Source organism: Cottoperca gobio, chromosome 15, assembly GCF_900634415.1.
Source record: "Cottoperca gobio chromosome 15, fCotGob3.1, whole genome shotgun sequence".
NCBI lineage: Eukaryota > Metazoa > Chordata > Actinopteri > Perciformes > Bovichtidae > Cottoperca > Cottoperca gobio.
In genome coordinates, this window is record NC_041369.1 from 21,554,255 (window position 1) to 21,578,979 (window position 24,725).

The window sequence follows — 24,725 nt, forward strand, 5'->3', positions numbered from 1 at the left end:
ACACACACACACACACACACACACACACACACACACACAAGTGCATGATCACCTTCATCACACACATGCTTACAGGTGTGAACGGCAACTTACACACACAAGCAGACCACACAGGCAAAGAAACACACACACACACACACACACACACATGCCTTGGACCCTCCATCTCTGCTCTGGTGATCAGAAGTCAATAAATAAAACTGTCCATCACATTCACACGACCTGCTGTTGCTAGTTATTCAAAACATACAACATATGTTAAGTGTTTGAACAAACGACGAAGGAAGTCATTTTCCTCGTGAAGACATTAAGTTTGCTGTTACTTTAGTTTCATGTAATTGTGTCACTTTTAAACTTATTTTGAATAAAGGACATTTAGCAAGCTTTCAGAAGCCTTCAGTGAGGAGACTCATTTGTCTTTGTTCACTGAAAGCACCCTGCAAGTACTTTTTGTGTTCCTGGCACGAGTGTGCGTTACGAGGTGGAGAAGGGCGGGGTTTCCTGCAGCGCTGTCACTGCGCCGAGCCCTGGCAGAGTGCTGATAAATCACAGTACATGTGGGGGAATGTATCATGTCATCGTCAGCCTCTCAACCTCGTTAAGAAAAGTTGAGGTTAGAAAGATTTTGTCACGTCTAAATTGATTCTTCTAAATGTTCTACACACACACACACACACACACACACACACACACACACACACACACACACACACACGCTCACACTCACACTCCCACAGGCCCTCAGCTCAGTCTCCGCCTGCCTGAGGCCTCCAAATCACTTAAAGCGTCCCTGTGCTTCGACGTCAGGCTGATCCTGTTTATGTGAATGAGATTAGAGGTATACTGGGTCACAGCACCAGAGATGACTTCTTGCATTCATGTTATCAAATTAAAAGATATACACCATATGCATAAACATACGTGCATCTCACCCACACTCAGCAGATGGAATAGAAACATTCTTCTCCTGCCGTCTCCTCTCTCTCTCTCTCCCAGAAAGTCCAGATTATGAATCGTGACTCACTCTGATAATCAAGCTGTGTAATTATCAGCCTCCAGTCGTAATGTCTAATCTGACACTTTACGTCACAGCACATCTGCATATGCACATTCACATGAACACAGAAACTCATTTATGCATTTTAATCCCCCCCCCCCCCTCAGCTTCTTCCTCTCACACACAAACTCTTCCTCATTATGAGGATCTTTCGTCGACTCCACATGTTCTCCAAACACCTTCCTGAAGTCTAAATCTTGAATCTGAATTCATAGCTGGAAATATTATTATTTCTGTCTCATCGCACATTTGACTTCCCTTTATTACAGCATTTATTTCATTATATGTTGTTCTTTGTTGCACCACCATTTATGATTATTATTTTAATTAGATTTTAATTAATTGATCATTTTCTATTATAATGATAAAAGCTGTCAAATATTAAGAAAGCACATTTGCAAATTCAGTTTATTCTTCACCAACAATGAGTAATAGAAACCCTGTTTGTGCCAGAATATGTGTTACATGTCATAAAATATTCTGCTGCAGAAGAACTGAAATAATGACTCTGGGTGCATTTAGACTCCAGAGTTCCCCCCGTTCAGATTCATCAATGATTGTTGCATTGCTTTGCATTTTGCCTCTTGTTGCATCACGAGCCAGCATGCATCAAGGAGCAGCATGATAACCAGAGCAACCAGAGCAACCAGAGCAACCAGTGCAACCAGTGCAACCAGAGCAACCTGTGCAACCAGAGCAACCAGAGCAACCAGTGCAACCAGTGCAACCAGAGCAACCTGTGCAACCAGAGCAACCAGTGCAACCAGAGCAACCTGTGCAACCAGAGCAACCAGTGCAACCAGAGCAACCAGTGCAACCAGAGCAACCAGAGCAACCAGAGCAACCAGTGCAACCAGTGCAACCAGAGCAACCAGTGCAACCAGAGCAACCTGTGCAACCAGAGCAACCAGTGCAACCAGAGCAACCAGTGCAACCAGAGCAACCAGTGCAACCAGAGCAACCTGTGCATACAGGTCAATGGTGCAATGAGAACAGAGCACAAGTCAATACCCCAATTACAAAGGCTACTATCATAGAATAGGTGACATATAAAGCAAAATAAAAATGTATATATAATTATAGTTATTCTTTATTATTATTATTATTATTATTATTATTATTATTATTATATTATATTATATTATATTATATTATATTATATTATATTGTATTATATTATTATATATATTATATTATATTATTATAATTTGTATTATTAATTGAAAACATAATAATCTGTCTTTGTGCACATTTTCGTCAGATGAGATCCTCCCAAAACTGCAAAGCAATTAAAAACAACCTACATTCTTCCTTGTGCAATTCTTCCAGAATCAGCAGCACACTAATATCTCTGCAGCAGCAGCAGGATCTTTCTCTACCTCTATGCTGACCCCTCGTGGAGAGAAGCGCGTCATTACAATCTGCATCTGACGCTCACAGTAAATCTGTAGAGTTTAGAAAATAATAAGAGGTGAGGCTCCGGGACAGTTGCCCGGTTTGTAATCTAGCCTTGATAAAAGCGAGTCTAGTAAAACAAAAGGTTGTAGACACCATGAAGGACGTTGCAGCTCTACTCAGAGCTGAATGTTGTCGTTACATGATGAGGATAACAGAAAGGTCAGAGGACCACCAGGTGAGTTGTCATGGCTCTGTGTCTGCAGGCGTCCCTGCGTCCCGCGGTGTCTCCCTGCAGGACAGCTGAGAGGAGAGCAACCAGGGAAATATCCTGACTGGCTACATGCCACTCTCTCTTTCTGCATCATATCACATTCTCATAGTCCACAAATAGTGTCTTTATTTCAATGTTGCTTAATTAAAGATGAATAGATTTGAATCATCGGTGATCTGTGACAGAGTCTACAGCTGCAGGAGATGCAGACGTTTGTATCCTTCTGCCTCTCGTGTCAGCTGCAACATTAAATTGATGATATTATATTTTAGTGTTTTTATGTAAGATTTTGAATGCAGGACTTTTTATTTATATCTACTTTTACTTAAGTAGATGATCTGAATACTTCTTCCGCCGACGACCAACACACATCGTAGATGCACTGAAAAATAAAATACATAAATAAACAAAAGAGCGGACCTGAAACGTGATGAACATGAGCATGTTCCTAAAGAAGGATTACTTTAGGGGGAATTATATTGAATCTATAAAGGAATGTAGATTATGAGGTCGTGTGGCTCCTGGCGGCCTGAGGCTCGGTCATGTGGTCGTGGTTGTGGACTTGAACAGAAAGACAGAACGGTCTGACTGATGACCTCGAACTGTGCAGGAGTCGGCCGCTGCAGGACATCACTCAGGATGTCACAGCTTCTGGAAGTTCAAAGGTCACACTCTGACCTCACAGGAAACCTGGAAGACAGACACTCGGCCCTTCTGTCACACACACACACACACACACACACACACACACACACACACACACACACACACACACACACACACACAATGCTGAAGTGGAGGGCAATCAGAGGTAATCAGACATTACCATTGAGCTTGTCTGAGACCTGGAGGCAGAAAAGGTCGAGTGTGTGAACCCGGCCACAGGTCAGACCTGAAAATAGATTTCAAGTTGATCTTCTCACAGACGGAGAATGTGTTACTCTTTCATTAACTAATAACTTTGTTGTCTTTAACTTTAGAGAACTTTCTAACTTGTAAAATGTGAAAACATTTCAGATGGAGAGAATGTTTCAGCAACATATGTTAAAGTTATGTGTGTGAAGCTGCTCTTTAACACTCTGATGCACAACACGGGTCAAAAGAGTCTGCCGGACACGTGGGGCGCCCGACTACATGGATTTATGAATGACACATTTCAAGTATCATTTTGTCAGAATTGCTGTAAAAACAGAAGTATGATTATGTTTGGTTTATTTTTAGAAAAGATATTATACTGTTGACTTTCATCCTGGCAAGTCTTTTGACCAATGTCTGCACGTTTCAGTTAGATGTGTAAATGACATTTTCTTCTCTACACAACAAAGACAGAAACATTAATATGATTAATAATAAATAAAAAATAATAATTAGTTCTAAAAATCTTGTGTGATGACATAATTTAGATAAAAAGATATTACAAACAAACAATTAGCGAATATATATATATATATATAATAAATAAATAATATTATATATATATTATATAATATATATAAATTATATATATATAATATATATAATGTACATAATACATATATATTATATAATATACATATTATATATATATTATAATATATATATATACATATATTATATATATATTATAATATATATATATATATACATATTATATATATATATATTATATATAGATATATATATTATATATATTATATATATATATATTATATATATATATATTATATATTATATATATATATTATATAAAAATGAACACGGGCCATGTTTGACCCATGTTGTGCATCACAGGATTTAGTGACGGTTGGAAGGATTTTATTATTTGAGAATATGCTTCTAGGATTTGTATTATAAATGATCAATAAAATATAATTACACATAAAAATGTCAAACACAGGATTACAATATTTACAATTGGTGCAACTGTTTTAACTTTATAAATCATAATAAATATTAAAACATGAAACAAGATGCTCAATGCTTTGCTTAATAATAAACAACCACAAATGTGATGTTTAATTTAATGACTTTTATTTTGTAGGCACTTTCAATTCACACAAAGAAAACAATGGTGGAAAAAAACAAGGATTAAGTCAAATCCTCTTCATCATTATGTCCTTTATGTACAGAAGAAAAGCAACACCGTCTCATATTTCTTACAAGCTTCTTAAGTTACTGGAAGGAAAAAATAAAAATCAGCGTTCCTGTGTAACGGTGTGAAAACAATGACAAACATTAAGAACATAAATTAAGTCCAAGTCTTAGCTGGGAAGCATCCACCCTGTCACATCATCTGCAGCTAACTTATTTTCTTATTTCATTCTAATAATGCTAGAAAAGAGTTATGAAGAGCAGAAAGTGTGTTCTCATAAACGTCATTATTTATTCTGTGTTTAACGGGGAAGCATCTCTTCAGATGGTACACGTGTCGGATATTTGCTGTAACTTCAAGGTGTATCTATACATGTGCAGTGGACACATATTAACCCTCGTCCCCATCAGCAACAACAGTGTACGACGCAGAAAGGGAGAATGAAAACAAGAAGCACAAAAGGGACACGCGTGTGAATATAAGCAGTTTTTAGCTTCTCGGTGCTACAGTGAGGGAATGAGAGAAGGAAGGGATGAATGTACAAGATGAGATTATACACGCAGGATTCCTTCCTTCAAGAGCTCTTGTCCTCAAAGTAGGTCTGTTCGATGCGCCTGCAGAAGGACAGCAGGTTGCTGTAGCTCTTGATCCGCTCGGCGAGCTCCATGCTGGTCAGTCTGGTGGTCAGGATGGTGAAGAGGTGACCGAACACCAACGCATCCAGTTCTGTAGGCCTACCACACACACACACACACACACACACACACACACACAGATGTTGTTATAATGCACAACGTGTTGTCGTGTTGTATCAACATCTTCTTCCGCACAGATTTAAATGAGAAATCGTAAAACTGAAAGGTTCAACATGTTCACAGAACTTAATACATACAAAATGTTCTAAGGAGGTACAGGTGGAGGTACAGGTGGAGGTACAGGTACAGGTAACAGAGGAGCATTAGGTGGTAATACCAGTGTTACACCACAGGGTGGTGCTAAAGGAAACACTTTGACCCCAATATGACGAGCTACAGAGCAGAATCTGCAGAGGAGTACTGAAGTATACCCGCTGTGTATATATGCTCTTCAGTTATTCAGCTGCTATGACAGACGGACAGAGAGAGACGTACTGTTTATTAAAGAAGTACGGTTGTGTCCCCAGCCTCTGGGAGAGAGCCTGGCAGCACTGAGTCACATCCTCGTACACCTGAAACACACGAGAACAAAAAGTGGTTTTAAATCATGTTTTTTCAACATTCTGTGAGATTACATAGAAACAGTGTCTGGAATAACAGGAGACTACATGTGAAGCAGCAGACACTCATTGGTTTCTAACCTGCTCCAGGGTTTTCCCCCCCCAGCCGATGGCGTTCATCTTCCTGCGAATCTCCCACTGCTTGTGATAGGCCAGGATGTTACTGAGAGGCCACGAGTACGGACTGCTGTACCTGGGACGGGAGATCTACACGAAACACATACATGTGAGGAAGAGGCCATGAACAAGCACTGTTGCATCCTTTGAAATCTAAAGACACGCGTACACACCTCAGCAGCTGTAGCGTCATCACACCACTGGATGTACAACTGCAGAAAGAGAAGAAACTTCAATGACAAGGTGTTGCCCAAAATAATGATGATTACAACAACAACTATTCAGGCAATGAGTGTGTGTGTGTGTGTGTGTGTGTGTGTGTGTACCTCAGCAGTAAGCAGCATGTTGTTGACGAGCTCCATGTACGCTTTCATTTCAGCTCTCTGAACATCATCTAATCCATCGCTCAGAGAATTACCCTGAGAACACAGAACACACAAAGAGAATAAGAATCCAACACGAGGGATATCTGTGACGACTTCAGGTAATAAAATGTCTCTGAGTGTTAAGCAGGCTGTGATACAAATAAATAACTTTGATATCCGTGTTACACACCTTCGCTTTAGTGAACTGCACTATTGGCCCCAGTTCTGACACCACCTGGTTCCCTACGTGGATGAAGGGAATCTTACCTGCAGAGAGACGAGTAACAAAAGACAAAGATGTCACTTATGAAAGACCTCGAACCACAAAACCTAAAAGGTCGAGAGCACAGCAGCGAAGTCTTATAGTCTTAATCCACAAAGACTGAGCGGTACATAGGAGTTATAACACTGAACGTCCAATAAAAGACAAGCTCAAGTATAATGTAGGTTACAAAGCTCAGCAAGTACAAAACAAACTTCAAAACCAGGAAAGCATCTGTTTGACATTACACAGTACTGGATTACTCTGAACTGAACGATACGACGTTGAATGTTTGTGTAAACAGCATGTGTCCTCACCAGAGGGGGACATGTACTCGGCATTCGCTCTGCAAACCACCTGCACTGGCAGACCGCACATCCTGAGGTAGGCCTGCAGGAGACGGGACGGGGTTCATTAGTAATGAAGCGATTAATTAAAGAGCCAGAATGCTGACGATCCGTTCATCTTTTAAATAATCTATAGAATAACATGCAAATTTACAGAGAGGTATCATGCATGCAGAAACAAACATCCCCGCTGATACACACATGCAGAATGCACACACACACACACACACACCTGAACAGCAAGAGATGAGGCGCAGTCTGACAGCAGAATCTGATCCTCTGTAAAAACAACACCAATGTAATGTAAACAACTACAGTAATATCTAGATCTGGTGCAATAATTACATTTATTCTAGTACAATTATTACATTCTTACTAGTGAATTAATTACATGTATTTTAGTACAATAATAAATTGTATTCTAGTGCAATAATAACATTGTTACTAGTGCAATAATTATGTAATGTATTGCAATGCAAAAAATACATTTATACTAGTACAATTATAAGATGTATTGTAATGCAATAAATAGTCATACTTGTTTCATGTTTGTATTGTTTTCCTGCGTATTTTAATTGCACTGATCAGGAGTAGTTCTCCTTATTTCTGTTCTATTCTGTACAATGACAATAAAGGCTTTCTACTTCCATTATTTCTATTTCTACCTCTATAGCGACAATTCATACTGTTTCTCCATTTCAGACAAACACTGACTCACCCTTCAGTGGTTGGTACAAGGTGGCAGATTCAGGCCAAGGCTCAGCAGCTGTCAGTGTCAAAAACACACACACACACACACACACACACACACACACACACACATAAATAGAGAGACTGACAATTAAAATGTGATAAGTTGGCTTATCAAACGGTTATATTACTGGTGAGTTTAACACTTAATATCCTCATATGTATATGTGTAGTACATTAAAAGTTAAATCTATGTCACGTTCATTAACTATACGCTAACAGACACGATATATACTGTATTGCCCATGTTTAGCTTGGCTTAGATGCCGGTGCATTTCAGTCATTAGACGTTAATAAACGTGCTAACTGGACGAATGTTGAAACTGAAAACACTTCGGAAGTCAGGGGAACTTCTCATAAACAGTTCAGGGGGTTTCACACCAATGCCAGGGGTGTATAAAGTAACAAAAACACGATTTACGCCCATGTAGTGTCCGTTATTTTCATTTAACTCCATTCAACCGATGTAAAATCCAAGATGGCGCATTATTTCTTCCCTCTCAGAATGTAGTGCTGCTCAGTAGCACTGCGCTCACTGCTGCCGCTGGTGGCTGGAGGTTGTATTACATCAGCCTATGGTTATAACGGTTCTAAATCGTTATTGTTGCAGTACAGCATCCGACCACTAGTGGCAGCCTTAAGAACACCAGCGCTGAGCAGCACTCTGTTTGATCGAGGAAGAAGTTATTCGCCATCTTGGCTCTTACGTTAGCGGTTGACATTATTATTTAGCCGCACTTCGTTAGAGTAAATCGTGATTTTGTAACTCGGCAAAAGGCTGTCATCGACGTGAATCCACCTGAACAATTCCCGCTTGAATTTGTAGTCCTTGCTTAGGTTTGTCTTTTTAACAGTAATCTGATAAACAGATGTATTAGCATTGTAAACCTAAAATAAGTGTTACCCAGATTTAGCAATTTAGGACACCCAACGTTAGCTTGCGTGAGAGTCCTGAATGAGAGCCAGGCTAACCAAGGCAGTCTTTACTACATAAACAGATGAAGGTGGACGAGGACCGCCATCGTTACAGCTTATAACTGAACAGTCCTGCTACGTTGAACGACAATGGTCATTTATGTGTACAGCTGGTCTGTAAACGTTAGCTGATGTTAGCTGGCTAAAGCTAGCTTAACAGACAATAATAGAAGCACTGGGCAAAGTCATAACATTACCTGCCATCTGCGACACGAAAGCCTCTGCCGCAAGAGACATTGTGATGCTGCAATATCCTTATTTCCTAATAATACTATTTATAAAGACAGATGAGGTCAATTCAACTGCATGCAAGTTTAAGGGCAAGTGCTTGTTCTGCAGTCACCGACTTGTCCGCCCGCGATTAATGTCCCGAGGACTAAATGTAACTCTTTCTTAGTTCCGTTTTACGCATGAGCTGGAGAAGTGTCTGCTGCAGTCACTGTAAATCCAACTATGTGGAGGAGAAATATCTAATTCTCTGTCATAATAATATTTACCAACAGTCTGTGGTCTGGTGGACGAATTAACAGGAAAAAGCCCAGAATGGAGTCCAAGACTGCGCTACCGCGAAATTTAGCCTTAAAATTATAGTTTTGTCACAGTCTCAACTGAACATTGTAAGCTTTGTAAACAGTAGTGTGTATTGCTTTCTTTTTTCATAATTATGCACAGGTGTTTATTGTATTATCACTTCTTGACATCTATTTCAATTAATGTCAAATCAGAATACACTCCACGTTTTCTAATGCAGGAGACTGTGTAACTAATCACAGATATGTATTTAAATGTTGTTTTCCCTAACTGAGCAAATGTCAAACTGATCTGACTACACGTCTAAAAGATGGAGTTCTTCACACTCGTCTTTGTGTATTTCTCTTCCAGGCTACAGCACTCGGGGAAACCAACAGGGGGCGTACCTGCTTCACTACAGTCAGACTGCACAAAGGCAAGTTGGTGTGATATACAGAAGCTTACCCAAGCGCAAACACATGCATCTCGGCCATTACAAAATATGATCAGAGGTGTTTACAATGCAGAGAGTACAATGAGAGTTTGGTTTGAACACTACAGGCTATCACAACATATATAATCAACTAAGTATATGCACACCATGTACAGTGTAATTGATGCCATGTCTGTAGTTGTTAAGTGGTTTACTGAATTTCTTACAGCAGAGCAAAACAAGTAAAGTATCCATCAGTTCTCTGTGGCTACTGCCCATTACAGACATGTAGACCTTCAGGAACTTCGTTTTGTCAGTGACTGTCTGGACCTTTGGTGTGGTCAGCCATGTGTTGGATCTGCAGCATGTGATATATATTCCATGTTGTCACCCCCAGTGTGCCTTTCCTGCGCATTTAACTCGACTCGACCGGAAGCCACCAATTAATGGCTCTCGGCGCTCATTTCCCTTGCATCCACCCATGATCCCACCATACATACATACACACACACACACACACACACACACACACACACACACACACACACACACACACACACACACACACACACACACACACACACACACACACACACACACAGAGAGAGAGAGAGGTTTTCTTTTGCAAGCAGCCCTTCGCTGTGCGTAAACAATGCGTAAAGGGAGTATATAAGTCAGAATACTTGTATACGATCCTCCAAATGGCTAAGAATAATTTTAATACATATGCAGATGCTAATATGTGTAATGCTACAATATATGTCTACCATGTATAATGCTTAGCCTTTTATGCGTCTACATCTCTGGCTTGGTTTAAGAACAAACAAAGATTAAACGTTGAGGGTCGCCGTTTATCCGCGGAATAATTCGGAGCACATTTTAAATCCTCACATTTAAAAAGCTCCTCAGTTGAGATATCACGGACTAGATATTTATCTTGGCTCACCTCAGATGGCTTGACGTTCCGTTTAATTACTGTTGTAATAAAGAGCCTCTATGTTACAGAGGGTCGCTCTATGTCTTTACTTTTCTCACATATATTTATGTTTAAAGAAGATTATTTGTGTTGTCCATAGATGTTTGATGAATTCGTATTTCATTCATAAAAATGTCTACGTCACTTCCGTTGATCTTCTCTGCCCATCTCTCCAACATAGTAAAATTCTATCCGCCCCTTAAATACGATCACAGCATGCACAGATGGTGTGTGTGTGTGTGTGTGTGTGTGTGTGTGTGTGTGTGTGTGTGTGTGTGTGTGTGTGTGTGTGTGTGTGTGTGTGTGTGTGTGTGTGTTTGAAAAAGAAGGATGAGAGAAATATTCGCGTTTTTGCAGTTTGAAACGCTTTTTTTTATTTGTTATCATCTAAGTATTTTATCAAAACATTTCCACATATAAAATTCTTACACGGACAGTTTCTCTTCTTTCTTTTTCTCCCAAAGATGAACAACATACAAAATAGGACAGAGATGCTTGCTAAGAATAAAATATGCTTCTAAATAATACAAATAAAAATAAGTACTGGCGTAGGCTAATAGAAGTCAATAGCATATTAAACTGGAACCAAAGCGAGAACATATTCTTTGAAAATACAACATTTTAAGAGAGGATTATTTTAAAGCTCTAGGTGCTAAATCAAACAACAAAAGTTTCAGAAAGTTATGTTTGTTAAAACCCTGTAACCCTGAGAAAATACGTTGGAGTTACAGTCGGCGTCGTGCATTAAAAACCTCCAATTTCCTTCTTTATGTTGCTGTGCGTAGACCTACAAATCACTTCCCTCTAAATTAAAACGTGTCTTCACCTTCTGGAGACAATCTTCACGATATGGCTGTTTATCCTACAACATATGCATTGTTTTTGGGTGCTTTTCTATGTACAAAATAAAAGCTAAAACATTATTTGACCAACTTTTCTGCAAGTCAGCCGCCAAGCAATGTGGCGTGTCTGGTCTTCTGTGTATTCTGTTTGCCCCTTTAAGCGCCAGTTTGTGGGAACAACATTTTGGTAATGTGCATATTCATAAGTTAGGCTATTTTTTAGGTAGCTATTATAAAACCCTGTATTATGTTTACCCTGTAGAAATAAAACCCTGTTTTCTCCAAAAGACACAATTCTTTCCAACCAGGCACCGTGCGACCTAAATATCGGATGTCTAAAAGTCCCTAATTTCACCAGAGATGTCAAACCTTGAAGTTTCACTAAATTTAAGACTTAAAACATCCACAAATGAATTAAATATCAGACTAAAATTGGATGCAACCTCTACACAACAGACATATGTATAAACACTTAAAAGCAAAAGTTAAAATATAAGGCAAAATACATAAGCGAATTTGTAAAGCCCTATAAAGACCAATCGATGGATGGCCTGTACTTTTAAAGCTGTTTAGAATTGCTTCCGTCACCATGGAGCAATTTAGCATCATGAGTGTTGGAGCGTGAAGGAGCTCGCGTGGCTTCTGTGTTCAGACTGTTATCACCGCCTTCACGTTACTATCGCTGCCGCTGCTGTTGTTATTGTTGTCCGTTGCCTTCTTGTTTTTGCTCCTTCCTTTGGTGTTCGGCAACTTGTTGTCTTTCTTCCAGCGCATGCGCCGGTTCTGGAACCACACCTTCACCTGCCGCTCGGACAGGAAGAGCGTGTGGGCCACCTCGACACGGCGGCGGCGCGTGAGGTAGCGACTAAAGTGGAACTCCTTCTCGAGCTCCAGAACCTGCTGGCGCGTGTAGGCCGTCCGTAGTCGCTTTGGCTCCGGGCCCACGTGGTTCGGATTAACTGTAAACAAATATATAATAACAAAAATAAAGAGAGGGGAATATAATTAAAGGGAGATCATTTTATATTTTACTTTATTTATTTTATGTTATTTTCAACAATCAATATTCGTATTATTGTTATAAGGGTATATAACAAAGGCATACACACTAAAGTAAGCTAAATAATAAATAATAAAATTAAAAAGTGCAGCATGCAGGCTAGCTTTTTAATTAGACAGATATTATCATGTGGTCATCTTCATTTGTGGTTAACTGGGCGGAGGTCCAAGCAACGATTTTAACTTTTAACTTGCAGCTTTTTGTTCAACCGCAGCATGCACACACACACACACACACACACACACACACACACACACACACACACACACAGGTCTACACGTACACACACACATACGAGCTGTGGCAGGGTCCATAAAACTTTATAGGGGTTGTAATTCTCCCTGACTCTCACTGAGATCATAAATAACTCGACAACAAAAACGGTGCTCACAAATGGACAAAACACTAGAAAGAAAGAAAAGAAAGAAAGAAAGAAAGAAAGAAGAAGAAGAAGAAGAAGAAGAAGAAGAAGAAGAAGAAGAAGAAGAAGAAGAAGAAGAAGAAGAAAGTTCTTCTGATAGAGAAAAAAACGTAAACATGGGAATCAGGCAGACTGAAGTGACACAGAAATGATACTGAGAGAGATCATTAGAGATAGAAAGATGGAAATCTCCAGGCTATCTCACCATGAGCGATGTGCACTTTCTTCATCCACGGGTAGACAACAATAGGCGCCTTGTCTTTTCCCTGGCAGGCCGTTTTCCTCTGCACCTGAGCGGGCTTTGCACAGGTCATCCAGGCCTGGCACTGCAGGTCTCCTACGGAGAACCTCGACTCCTTCGCGGCAGCATCTGTCGCTCTGTATCCGCGGAAGGGCGCACCTTGGTGCTGCGGCTGGTCCTCTCCATCCTCCCGATTGTGCCCCTGCGAAGAACGAAAGGCGGTTTGTTGTGGTGTGTATGGAGGCGGAGGGGGCTGCATGGACTGATAACCCCCTCCATAACTACCACTGTCCTGAGGGTTGTTGTAAAACCCCCCTTGGTCACTAAAATTACTGTAATCTTCTTCACAAGGCGGGAACTGCGGCTCAGCATATTTACAGCTCACCACGTAGGAGTCCATGATTGATTTATAGCGAGGCTGGTAGGAGAATACTAATTTTTCTTTCTCTCCCCTCTCTCTGTCTCTTTTTCCCCCTCTGGCATCAAGCCATCCTGCGGCTGTCAAATAGACGGACGGCCGCGCGGGACACGTGACCCTGTGGCCAGCCAATGAGAGAGGGCACTCCGGGTTGTTTATGTCAGACGTAATGGGATAATTTGGGGTAAAAGAAAAAAAAGTTCATTATAGGACTAATGAAGTTTTACGAGAGCGGAAAAATGGTTAAGAATAGATGTTTGTGGACTTTGATAAATAACATTAAGAATCCTGGAGACATGTGAAGACTAATTATTACAAATAATTGTTTTTGATAGATTGTAGTGATTCTTATCTGTCTATATAGATATATAGACAGATGTATTGTGTATATATATATATATATATAGGCATATATATATTATATATATATATATATATATATATATATATATATATATATATATATATATATATGCCTATATATATATATATATAGGCATATATATATAATATATATATATATATATATATATATAGGCATATATATATAATATATATATATATATATAGGCATATATTTAATATATATATATATATAGGCATATATATATATATATATATATATATATATGTATATATATATATATATATATATATATATATAGGCATATATATATATATATATATATAGGCATATATATATATATATATATATATATATATATATATATATATATATATATATATATATATGCCTATATATATAGGCATATATATATTATATAGATATATATATATATATAGATAGATAGATAGATAGATAGATAGATAGATAGATGTATAGATATCCATCTATCCATCTAATGGTGTGTCTTTATCTGTCCACTCCCCACCCCCTCCCACACACAGCACCTATTGAAAACGCACGGACTGTAGATTTATGACTTTCAGCTGACTGACTTTTACCCCCACACAGATGGCCTGAGCTGAAAAATTAATCTGGCCCATATTGAGTGACGGCGGGGCCATATTTGGCCTTGTGACGAGTCAAAGGGTGGACAACAAAACATGGCCGGTCAGAAAGGCCTCCAATAAAAGAATGAGATAAAAGGTTCCCAGACAGTGACTAGTCGTTGGCTTTGTTATGCCGGGGTCAGCCCGAGGTGTCCCGTTCACCACCAACCCACTCGGCTTTTAAATGCATTACTTGACTTAAAAAATGATGCGAAAGCCATCTGAACGAGAGAGAAACGCGACAGGGCTGAGAAATGAAAGCGAATTACGCGGAATCCTAAATCGAAAAACGTGAAAGAGATAAGTGAGAATATGCTAAATTGGAGCCCTCACACGGAGAAGACGTCATATAATGAGGGGGCTTGTATTCCGCGCGCATGACATGCGTGAATATTTTTGCTTTCGCTAAAATAAACTCGTTTTTTAAATCACGAAGGTTAGGCTCTAAAATAACACACTTTGTGTGCAGTTCTAGTCTGTGTTATATCCAGGATTTGGGTTTCTGCTGCAGCTGCAGCTGCTCTCTAAGGATGCTCAGCCAAAAGGTTTGACGCTTGGCCAAAACCTCCTTCAGAAGTCCTGCGTAAGAAGTCCCTACTTCTGCCTAATATACCCTGTAATACTCTAATAAAGAGAGCAGGGAGGAAATGATTTTGCTTGGCTGAGGCATTAAAGGAACTCATTCGGAGGGTGTAAATGGTCTGAAGAGGTTGGCATGGCAGAGTACAAGTGAAGCAAAGATTATATGGGCTTCATATGTCTGATGTAGTGAGTCAGAAGAGCTCATAATGAATGTCTGATAAGATACCAGAGAGGCGATACGGTGGCTAAATCTCACTTTTATGTCAGTTTGAGCTTTTCCTTCTGTTTCATAGGCAGTGCTGGACCAGAGAGGCACATATGAAAACTAAATGTGGTGAATGAGTCCCTTGCTTCTCCTCAATAACTTCCACTGAGATGCTATTGAGCAAAGCACTTACACTGTATGTTGCAATGGAAAGCACTAACTGCTCGTTTCATTTCACAGGATTTTCAGCCACTTATAAATAATTATTCAATTTCAGACATTAAAGCAAGATAAAGTCATAACCCGGAACATGCATCATGACAAGAATGTGAAACGGACACGCAAATATCAACACATTTAAGTTATTTATTGTAGTAAAATTTCAGATTTGAGGTGTGTTAGTCAGTGGTGTGAACGTGGACGTGTGTGTGTGTGTGTGTATGCAGCCATGTAGCTGCAGCTCTCTGTGAAGAGAGAGAGGGGGCTGCAGGAGATGCACGTTGTGTTTAATCTTTGTGCTGCAACCCAAATTGATGTTTTAATCAAGACTCATCTGAGCGGACTTTAATGCTACCAGGGAATTAAATCCAGGGGTGTAATCACACTCTGTGTAACTCGGCATGTGCAAACCCTCCTGCTCAATTTGGGGATCAGTTTTGATGCACACGTTAACACGACCTTACTTCCCCATCACGTCATCGGAGCTGGCTGGTGCTTAACGTTGACAACTGTCATAAGCCGAAGCACTGTTAACAGTCCTCCGTTTTTCATTCCTCTGCCTTTGGTTTTGATGGATGGTTAGTCATCGCCCATAGACTCCCCTAGAACCCAATCTGTGACTGAGGCAGCTCCACACACATTCGGTTCTACAGGGTATGTATAGGCGAAGGTTCACGTCACGGCTCGCTGCTGATGACTTCTTCTCGTGGCTGACAGAGATTTACACTTTCCTTTTCTTTTGTTTTTTTACTATGACTCACCATTGAACCTATTCCTTCACTTTCAAACATTGTTCAACATATGATGCGTCAGTGTCGTTGTGTAATTGATTGAAACCATTAGTGGAACTTGTAGCATGTAGTTTTTTGACGTCAATAACTCATTAAGGTACACCAGAGTAATTCTGATATATGTGTAATTACTGTAAGCAAGCAAGAGCGTTATCTGGAGGAGTGTCAGCCTCAGCAGTGGACAAGGTGGATGTTGGGTTTGGTAAATCTGCATGAAATGTTTCTTGTTGCTCAGTGGGAGAGAGATTACAGAATGAAATAGCATGCTCAAAGTGTCGTAATGGCACTTGGTGAAAGGGCTTATGGACTTAATATGTCTGATGTAATGAGTCATGTATTCAGAAGAGCTCATAATGAATGTCTGATAAGATACCAGAGAGGCGATACGGTGGCTAAATCTCACTTTTATGTCAGTTTGAGCTTTTATGTCTGTTTCATAGGCAGTGCTGGACCAGAGAGGCACATATGAAAACTAAATGTGGTGAATGAGTCCCTTGCTTCTCTTCAATAACTTCCACTGAGATGCTATTGAGCAAAGCACTTACATTATATGTTGCAATGGAAAGCACTAACTGCTCGTTTTAGGGTGAGGGGGGCTCATTTTAATTTCACAGCCACTTATACATTAATTTAAAAGTTGAATTTCAGGCATTAAAGCCAGATGAAGCCAGATTTGTCAAAGGGAAGCGAATATGAACACATGTAAGGTATTTTCTTTATTGTAGCTCAGCAGAGAGAGATTTACTTTAGCTGGAGATGTGGCGGCTCTTTTACTGGAGAAGGAGCTCGAAGTGTGTCATCATGGCACATGGTGTAACAATTAAAACGCTTGTGTGTAAGAATTAAAGTGTATAGAGGCGTCAGACATACAGCTATTGTTCAGCAGAGCCCTCTCCATCATAATGCATCATTCAGCTCAGCACCAAGAGCATTTCTAATTGGTATTTGACCTTGTTAATATCTTAGGTATATGCTTGTAATGGACTGGGAAAAGTGGCATGAGTATAAATACGAGCCGTGTATATTTAGTTAAAAACCATGAATCAATGGAGGCCACCGCAGTTTGTAAATCCACGTCTCAGAACTTCACAAGCCACCGAGGGTAGAATAATGGCAGTTGGTCACCTGCCAACGTTGGCAAACAAGCCACCAGCTTCTTGATTACAAGCCACCAGCCGCAGTGCAAACGTGACCAGCATTGGGAAGGTGGTTGATGGCAATTCCCGAACTTGCCCTGGACCTCAGATTAAGATTGCAATGCATGAAAGCACATGGCCCTGAGGGCAAGTCTAAAAATTCTCATTTAGATCCCGTTGAAATACATTTATGATGGTCTCCAGTCCCTGGAGATGTTTATGATTCAGCATCTGTCGTCGGCCGGCCAGTAAAAAGCACCGAAGGCGATATATCCAAGGTTTAAATTAGAGGCAATCTGCAATTTCACCAAATGTGACTGATATCATGTAGTTGGTATTGTTTTGCTTAGGTACATATTAAATAAAGGGTCAAATATATTATGTATTGATTTTTATCCCACTCTATTTATCAACGTCCCTGCTCTAGTGAAGGCAACATTATCATCTATCCTGTGTTTCCATTCCCTCACCTCATGTCTTTATTCACCAACGGTAATATATTATAAGGAATATCGTTGACATTTACTTGTACATATTATTCAGGAGGGGCTGTGCATGTGTAGTCACTGTAGGTTTTGGCCTGGGTGCCAGAGGGGTAGCCTGTTTCCTCGCCCCGGGCAGTTTTCTGCTGTTTACATTTACTAAACTCCCATGGCCGTTTGGAAACTCTGCTCTCAACCATTTGTTTGCGAAAGCAAAAAGCTTTGGTTTCATGGAGTTACAGACTAAACACAGAATAGTTTTAAAGCTGAGCTACACATTGAATGTTAACCTTTTGAAAGGGTTTGGTTGAGTAATGAAACTGCATCTATCTGCACATTAAAGCACAAACTCTATTCAGTCCAGGACTATTAATCCATGCCTTGACTAAAAAGGACTTTGACCTAAAACTTTCATGTTTCACAATGATTCCAGCCTAAACTCTGCTGCTGAATGGGGGTTTGAATACTGGAATCATTAGCTTACACCTTCTGAATGGGTTCCTTAGCTCTGAACTTTGGCGGACTCCTTTTAGAGGCAACAACAACAACGGAGTGATGTTTCTCTTTTTGAAAGAGCATTCTTCTTTAAGAATGTAGCCTAGCTGCCATCAGGTCGCGAGAGGGTCAATCAGAAGCGTTGACCGCTGGTTCACCGTTTCATTAGTCCTCGCGCTGGACAGGGCCAGGCAGGGGCTCGCGCTAGGGACCATCCAGAGTTCACGCGGCCTGCGGGAGTCGCGAGCCCATTGTCTCGCGGGTCTCTCCCTCTCTCTGGATGGATTATTGTTGTGTAAAGGCAGTTTGAAATTAAAGGGTTAACGTGGGTGAAAATGGGGAATCAAAATAAAGTCCAGGGATTTCATTTGAACAGATGCGATTGTCCGAATTTGAATAGATTTATGTAAAATAAATCCTCATATATCCATTTTCAATTATTGGTAGTGTAGCCTATTGATTAACAGCCAATATGTAGTAGCTGAGGATTCGTCCTAATCGTCCTAGTCTCCTGTTAATGCTGTCTTTGTGAATATTGTCTATGCAGGCCTGATGTTAGCTCGTAGATTAGTGAATGTATATGTTGGATCCCAGTTCTGAGGGCTAACAGTTCAGTGAAGCAGCGTTTTTATACAAACAGCCTTTTAGACCAACTCTCGTATAAGTTCACCTCTCATCCCGAGTTGGGTCTGCGACATAAAGCCATTCAGATGTGGCTTTTCTTTCTTGGGGTCGTTTCACTTTTTCATCTTAGACAGGCTGACCGCCGGCTCACCCCTCCGCCCCCAGCCCGCTGCCGGGTCAAAGCCGAGCTGAGAGCAGCTTTAACCCGGTTTAGACATTAACTGCGACCTCCAGCCCCGCATGGGAACACATGCACCGTCTCGACTGTCCGGTGCGAACACGGAGAAGCTGCTCGGTGTTACTGTAAACTCGGATAACAGATGAGAATGAAACACTGATCTCACATTTGTTCAATCAAAATTGCAGGACTTTTGTTTTTCATCGGGTTTTTTATTCAGGAATTTTTTCTTTCGTTTAATCACAACTCTATAATAACTCTAGAATTAAAAGCAATTAACTAAATCATATAACAGCAAATTGTATTATTTACGAATGAAAATAAAATCTGTTTTATTCACTAAAATAACCTACATTTAAAACATCGTAACATTAAAGTCATGAAGTATAAGAAGTCCAGTTATTTATTTATTTCCAAATGTCCAACATATTGTAGACTATACTAACAGATTATACTATACTACTATTACTATACTGAGATTATATATATTGCACACATCGTATCTATAGCTGTATGTATGTTATCGTGCATGTATCACAGAGCCGGCTGCAGAATATTACCTTGTATTTTCTGCTTAATTATATAATATTGCTTTACTGTATAACATTAAATAAATCGTTCTTCCTTTAGTGGAAACCTACAGAACATTTAGCTCCGTGTGTGAGCAACACGATATAAATTGCCCATACGGAAATATCTGCAAGCAATTAAAAAACCCTGAACATCATTTGGTTAAAGGTTGTTTCACTGTTTTCATTTACCTTTGCGCTTATGGAAGCTGGTGTCCAGCTGTAACTTAAATCAAAAGTTTCTCCTTGTCATAACCTGCTGTTGTATGTATCCCCTCTGCTCCTGTTTACTGCCTGCAGAGCAGTGAGGCTGGCTGTGAGCACAGATCCTCGTAAAGTGCCATAAATCCTGATAACTCAAACTGTGTCTCCATATTCACACACACACCAGCAGGATAGGAAATCATTGTATAACGTCTGACGACACGTTGTATTGCTGAAGTTGCTAAAGTGAAAACTTGCAACCCTCCAGTCTGCAGACAACTAAATCTAAAATGTGCTTTCTGATGCAATACGGTTAAAGCTTCATTTCAATGGCGATTATTGACTATTTAGCCTCATTTAAAATGACTATTATTCATTTTAAGTCGTCCCTAAATGGGAGATTATGATGTCTAAATCGTGAACCCGGTAATCCTCAACATATGGGATACGGTGGTGCCGCTTCAGGAAGTAAAGGATGTACTGTACGCTCACTTAGGAACACATGCTGCTGAAATCATTCTGTTTTATGCTAAAGTCTTCCTACGAAATGTGTTAAAACACAGATATGTTAACTTAAAAAATATATTTAAATAGAATATTTGTTATGACCTATTTCTCCTTCAAAAAACTTGAATATATGTTTAAAAAAAAAAGATGTTTAAACAGCGTTTGATAACCTCAAGTGTGGACAATTTTAGGATTTTATAACAGCACGAACACTAATACCCCCGCATCCCTGAGGAGGTGCATCTTGTATTGAATAGTTGTTTTAATTTAGCAGCAATTTTTTAAAATGATCATCTGATTTTAAAAGCTGAAGATATTAAAACAACAACATCAAAACAAATATATATAATGTGAACCAATGTCTTAACACTGAAACACGCCTTGAATCTCACCACAACGTGTTTAAATGTCCAAATGTTGGAGAGAACGTGAATGTGAAGCCAAAAGTATACCCTCTGAGAGAGGTAATTAGATTATATGTTGGATTACAGGTGGATCTCTGGACACCCCTCACTCACTAAAGCAAAGGCCCTTAGGGAGCCTCCCGAACCACAGCTTTAATTCGGGGAAACACCACCACCACCACCACCTCCTCTACCCCTCCATCTGCCCCCCTGCCCCTTACAGTCATAACTTCATATGTGCCAAATATGGAAACAAAACACACTTACTTGTTCTGTTCTAATCTCGCGTTAAAACACGGATGTTCGTTACTGTAAAATCCCGTTGGAGCGGATCGAAGCCGCACACCGGATCCGTCTCCGGTGTTCCTCTCTGCGACACAAAGAGCATTCTGTTGATTTCGGACAAATATCTGCTACCAATCCCATCTGGCCGCCTGTCGGCTATTCTCTCTGAGTTATATTTTGGGACTTGTCAAACCACCGGCAATAAAACACACTTTATTACCATCACGTGCTCATTTCTTTTTTTTTTTTTTTTCCTGCTCCCACGCGGGTTCATAAATTATTCGGTCCTGCACCGAGAGCCACTTTATTCCATAATGGCGCCAAAGAAAAAACACTTTACTCTCTGGGGTTTGGTGCTGTTGGAGATTAATAAAGTATACGTGTTGTGGTCATTTTAATTTACGCAGAGTGGTTGCATTGTGTTTTATTCCTCTTTTTAATTCTACTTTAAGCCTATTTTTGAAAATTCTCCTTTTTTGATACCAAAGAAAAATCATTTTCTTTGTGTTTCTGGTGTTTTCATTTGAAGGATTTGCCTTCTTGGTATAATTGGGGCTATTGGTTGCTATAGTAATTGACGAAACCTACATTTCTTTCATTTCTAATTGGTGTAAATGTACGTAGATATTATATTTCGTTTGCGTAAAACGGAAAGCCTGCATGCTGTCACCTTGTTGAGACCTCCCTGTGGTTCTCACTGCAGCCCTTTCCTCCAAAACAAGCAGAGACTTAACGCTGTTCGCATTTTCCCGGATGTTTCTGGAATGCTGTTTGGAGCATTTGTTTCCTGCTTTGATTTCCGTAAATGGGGAGCCATAAAACCATAAAGTGGCTCTGTGAAAACACACCGCGGGTCTGTGTGTGTCCTCTGCAGCTCTGCAGGCTGCTCACGTGTCAAAACAATACATTTAACCAAAGGTTACACATAAAGAATAGTCCTACTTCAAATAACTTCATTATAAATGACTAATAAAAGGCACTAGTAATAATAATAATAGTATTATAAATAATGCCAAAAAACGTTTGGAATGTAACTGAATGAAGACTTATTGATTCAGCCATCTGTCTACAAGAGAATACCACGTAAATAACGCACATGTCACTTGTATTCTTCATCATATATAGCTTTTTTACAATGGTTTTTAGTTTTGATGTATTTGTCTCGTTTTCATAAATGTTATAAAATATCCCCAAAATGCTCAGCAGTTAATTTAATTAAGTAATAAATAATAATGCAAAGATTGAGCCGAGTGTTTATCTTTCCTTTCATTAACAAAGTGTCACCGCTGGTTTTAAACCTCAGCCCACTTGGATCCGTGATTTATAACTCTGCTTGGCGTCCTGCCCAATAACGCCTCCGAGCAGCTGGAGCATAAAATCACGTCCAGACCAAATAGAACTGTCCCGGGACAGCAGAGCACGTGAAGCCGGCCCTGTTCGGGGTGCATTCAAGGTAACTGGGAGAAGATAGATCTCATGACCTCCAAGTTGAATGAACTGGAGGGTGAGGGGAGGATGGGGACAAGTCTGCACACTGGGATGAAGCTGAAACACTGATGCTGTTGGACTTTAATCTGTGGCGCCATCTACTGTTTAAAAGATACAGAGCAGCGCGAGCTCCGGCCCGTGTAAAGACCTGCAGCAGGTCCACACTGCACGAGGATCTTCTGAAGATGTTATCACTACTAAAGATGGTGGTAGCAGCATTTGCACGAGGAGCTTTCATCAGCTATGTTTCTATATTGATCGATAGTATTTGGAAATAATTTATTTTATTGTGAAATTTCCTGCTGGGATTAATAAAGTTTCAGTTTCATGCAGAACTGTGATCATGATGCAACTTCTAATCATTAAAAAAAAAAAGAGAGAGAGAGGAGAGAGAGAGAGAGAGAGAGAGAGAGAGAGGGGGAGAGAGAGAGAGAGAGAGAGAGAGACGAGAGAGTGAGAGAGAGAAGAGAGAGGAGAGAGAGAGAGGAGAGAGAGAGGAGAGGAGAGAGAGAGAGAGAGAGAGAGAGAGAGAAGGTGCCGCTTTGATGGAGGTTTTGCTTTTCTGCTGCACTGTGTATCCAGACTGGTGCCGCCCCCTGGTGGCTCATAATAGCAATAGCACTCTTGGCATATATACATTTTTAAATAGGATACAATCACCTAAACAGTTTAACCATTTTACCACTTCAAATTCAAAGCCACAAAATCTAAATGTGACACAAAATACTTATTACATCATATGTTAAATTTGTTATATTCTAATATATTGTAATCCAATAGAAAACTGATTGAAACAGGCTGTATGTGGAACAACAGTCATTAGCAAATTCAAATGTCCTCACATCTTTTGTTGCTTTGTTTTGTTACCTGTATCAGATGATGATGATGGCCAACTGCGTCACTTTAGATAAACTGTGTGAATTCTGGAAAAAAGAAACATGTTATCAGTGAAATGCAATGAAAGAGATCCTAAAATGTGAAAGTTTGTGGATAAACATCAGAGACGAGCCGTTGCTGAAAGACCCTTAATGATTGGTTCAGTAAAAACAGTGAAATCATGCTCTCTGACAAACCTGCACGTTGTTTTCTTCTTTGTAAATGTGCAGCTGCATCTCAAGTCTTTGCACCATCCTGCAGAGACGGAGAGACGGGCGTGTTTTGTAATTTACTGACAGACACAAACGTCTAACTGTCTCTCTCTCAAGCTCCGTTTCTGTCTGTCTGTCTTGTGTCTTTCTGCCTCTGTCTTTTAATTTAATGTTTGTCTCATTCTCTGCGTCACTGTCGCCTTTTGTCTCTTTGTTTCTCTCTCTCTCCCACACATTGACACATAAACACACACACACACACACACACACACACTCTCCCTGCTGCATTGCAGTAGGTTGTAAATACTGAGTGCCAGCTGAGCTTGACTGAGCAGCACCAGTGAAATACTGTCTTTGTTTCTCTCTATCTCTCACACCACGCCTGCTGCCCTTAAAGGGGGGGGGAGAAGAAATGTAAAATTCAAAAAAGGCAGAAAATACTGTGTCTTTGTCTCTCTGACACTTAGACTGCCCTCGTAAAAAAGAGACCGTCAATGAAAACAAAAAACCCAGAGGAAGGGGTTCCCTCTGTCTTCGTGTGTCCATCTGTCCGGCTACGTTTTATGGACGAGAACGAGAAATTTGGTTTCTTTCACAGAGGCCTCGAATGATTTCTAAGATAAAGAAAGCTCAAATGCAAAAGCAAGACATTTTCTTTTCTCACCTCTCTTCTCAGAGGGCAGAG

At 40.0% G+C, this 24,725-nt stretch overlaps 2 protein-coding genes across 2 annotated transcripts; both read right to left on the bottom strand.

Moving 5' to 3' along the window:
* Positions 1-4,714: 4,714 nt before the first annotated feature.
* On the bottom strand, positions 4,715-9,105 carry mtx2 (metaxin 2). Its single transcript, XM_029449353.1, has 10 exons — positions 9,066-9,105; positions 7,862-7,909; positions 7,376-7,422; positions 7,114-7,186; positions 6,725-6,801; positions 6,496-6,588; positions 6,343-6,381; positions 6,134-6,259; positions 5,928-6,004; positions 4,715-5,531 (listed from the first exon to the last, which is right to left on the bottom strand). Exons 1-10 carry the CDS (start codon positions 9,103-9,105, stop codon positions 5,372-5,374), a joined length of 780 nt encoding a protein of 259 aa, XP_029305213.1. The 3' UTR covers positions 4,715-5,371.
* A 2,045-nt stretch (positions 9,106-11,150) lies between these two features.
* On the bottom strand, positions 11,151-13,753 carry LOC115019771 (homeobox protein Hox-D4b-like). The gene is made up of 2 exons (XM_029449354.1): positions 13,316-13,753; positions 11,151-12,588 (listed from the first exon to the last, which is right to left on the bottom strand). Exons 1-2 carry the CDS (start codon positions 13,749-13,751, stop codon positions 12,278-12,280), a joined length of 747 nt encoding a protein of 248 aa, XP_029305214.1. The 5' UTR covers positions 13,752-13,753; the 3' UTR covers positions 11,151-12,277.
* Between the last annotated feature and the right edge of the window lie 10,972 nt (positions 13,754-24,725).